Source organism: Drosophila suzukii, chromosome 2L (assembly GCF_043229965.1).
Source record: "Drosophila suzukii chromosome 2L, CBGP_Dsuzu_IsoJpt1.0, whole genome shotgun sequence".
Classification (NCBI taxonomy): Eukaryota; Metazoa; Arthropoda; class Insecta; order Diptera; family Drosophilidae; genus Drosophila; species Drosophila suzukii.
This window is the reverse complement of record NC_092080.1, coordinates 2,806,531-2,808,853: the sequence shown is the minus strand read 5'-3', so window position 1 is coordinate 2,808,853 and position 2,323 is coordinate 2,806,531. Positions and strand designations below refer to the sequence as shown.

General features: G+C 42.2%; 1 protein-coding gene across 1 annotated transcript; it reads left to right on the top strand.

The window, feature by feature from the left end:
- Nucleotides 1-886: 886 nt before the first annotated feature.
- nht (no hitter) lies at nucleotides 887-1,762 on the top strand. The gene has a single exon (XM_017077622.4). It carries the CDS (start codon nucleotides 954-956, stop codon nucleotides 1,677-1,679), a length of 726 nt encoding a protein of 241 aa, XP_016933111.2. The 5' UTR covers nucleotides 887-953; the 3' UTR covers nucleotides 1,680-1,762.
- The last annotated feature ends 561 nt before the right edge of the window (nucleotides 1,763-2,323 follow it).

The window sequence follows — 2,323 nt, the reverse complement described above, 5'->3', positions numbered from 1 at the left end:
CTGAAAGCCGAACGATTAGGCAGCCGACGGGACTACCTTGTATAATTGTACCATGTTCAGAACTATCCTGCTGGCTATTACATTTTTCAACACTAAATTTACAGGGCTGGGCAATCCTAGGAGATTCTACAACACTTAAACCACAATTTACGGATTTTTGTGCAACCCTATCAACAATTCATTCAAAGTTTAGAGCCAGTTTTTTATATCATAGCTAGATTAATTTATTTACAACCAACAAACCATTTAAAAAATAAATTCACAAATAAGCAATATTAAAGATAGTTAAAGCTGCATGGCAATCAGTAAAAATCTGTTTGATGTTACCAATTTACAATTTTCGGATATTTGTTTTGGGAAAGTATTCATAAATATTAAATTATTGCTTGAATAGTAATATTTAAAGTAGAACAAAGGAAAACATACATTGTTTCAGTGCAGGAAAATGTTGCGGTCAGCAGTGTCCATGAGGGGTGGGTGCACTCAAGCGGGGTAAGTCGGCATATGTTTCCTTGAAGGTGTTGCTGATGGCTCGTGGCAGCACCACCAGCACCTGGCTGGGTGGCGAAGGATAAGGGCTGTAGTGGAATTCAGAGGACCAGCTGAGGAGTTCGTAAAATCTCTAAAAAGGAAATTTAATACTATATAATAAAAAACATCAAGTGAATAAATTATAAATAATAATATTCCCATTAAAATAATAATAAAATAATAATAAATGTACAGTTCACTTAAATCAAAAACATAAAACCATATAATTTTTACATAAAAAATTCAGTTTTTAAGGTTTTAAAGGAGTGAAATTTTGAAACACTAAAATATAAGTGTTCAAAGTGACCGCCTCAAATCGTGGGAACCCTGGCGTAAACCAAATGCCAAATCTCTTTTTCGTTTGACAAGTCGGCGGTGTAAAATTGCTACCACTTCTTAATTTGTTAAAAACAACCAAGACTATGTCGGTTACTGCCTTTACGGTTCCCATACAGCCATACGCTGGTCCTGTGCTCATCATCAAGGATCTCATCTTGCCGGACGCAGCTCCTCAGGATTCGAGCAAGTCCGCCAATCCGGCCAAGAAGAAGCCGCGTGCCTCCTTTTTCGACCGCAGTGGCGTCCTGAAGAAGCTGGTGAAACATTGGACCCAGAGCGGCGTGGTGGATGAGATCTGCTTCGAGGACCAAGAAGCCCTCTTGGACGCTTTTCTGGCCGCTTTGGAGACCTACATGAAATTCGTGGTCAAGAAGACGGTAGCATTGTGCGAGCATCGATCGGGCTATCACCTTTATAACGACGAGCGCTGTAAGATGAACAACGATATGAGGACCACGATGACGTTCCTCAACGATCTGGAGATGGCCGACTGTGGATCCTCGGATGATGATGCCGGATTTTATTACAAGCGTCGAAAGCAGAATACCGAAAAGCAGGGCAAGGGGGTGCGTTTTGAGTCTGTGAATGACACCGCCATGTTGGCCATCGGTGGACGGAAGCGTCCGGCGGAAGCTCCAGTACCGGAAGGTACTCCAAGCGATCCGGGGGCTAAAGCCCCGGTGAAGAGGCCCTTTGGTATGCGTTTCAAGCATCTGAGCATAAGGGATGTACTGCAGTTCATGGAGGAGGACAAGCGCTACTCTCGCTCCAATATGCTCCACGAAGCCTATTTGAGGTACACGACCTAAAAATGTATTATCATGGATTTGAAAAAATGTTTTATTATGCAATTTGAATTAAAAACCCGTAAAGACGAATGGCTTACAGAAAGATAAAAAAATTTCTTTATAATAATTGGAGTAATTGTATATTTTGCTACCTTAGAACTTTTGATTGACCCCTCCACTTATAATTTTGTTAGCATGAAATATTTTTCAAAAAATGTATTGTCAGAATTGGTAAAGTCAGATGCATAATCTCACAGCATAGTTCCCCATTAAAAATTCCAAGATTCTCAATTTTGAGACTTTGAGATCCCATTCCCGAGTCCACAATATGTTGTGCCCTCTGCACGCGCGTTACGATTTCAATTGCAGCGATCCCAGTTCAATGAACTTCCTCTTCGCGTAAATCCCCCATGGAAACCCAGCACAAAAGCCCAAGGAAACAGGTGGTGTATGGTGGAAATGTGTGTGCTGTATCCTTTGTTCGGCTGCACTTGGCATTCAATGGATCCCAGTTCCAATCCCAGTCCCGAACCCCCGCTACATGTGCACTTTGAACTTTTGTGCTGCACTGCTGCAGACGGACGACAATGGAGCGGGGCACTCAAAGGAATATCCGGCGGGACAGGAAGCATATGCGCACTGGAATCGAGTATCGAGCGTATTGC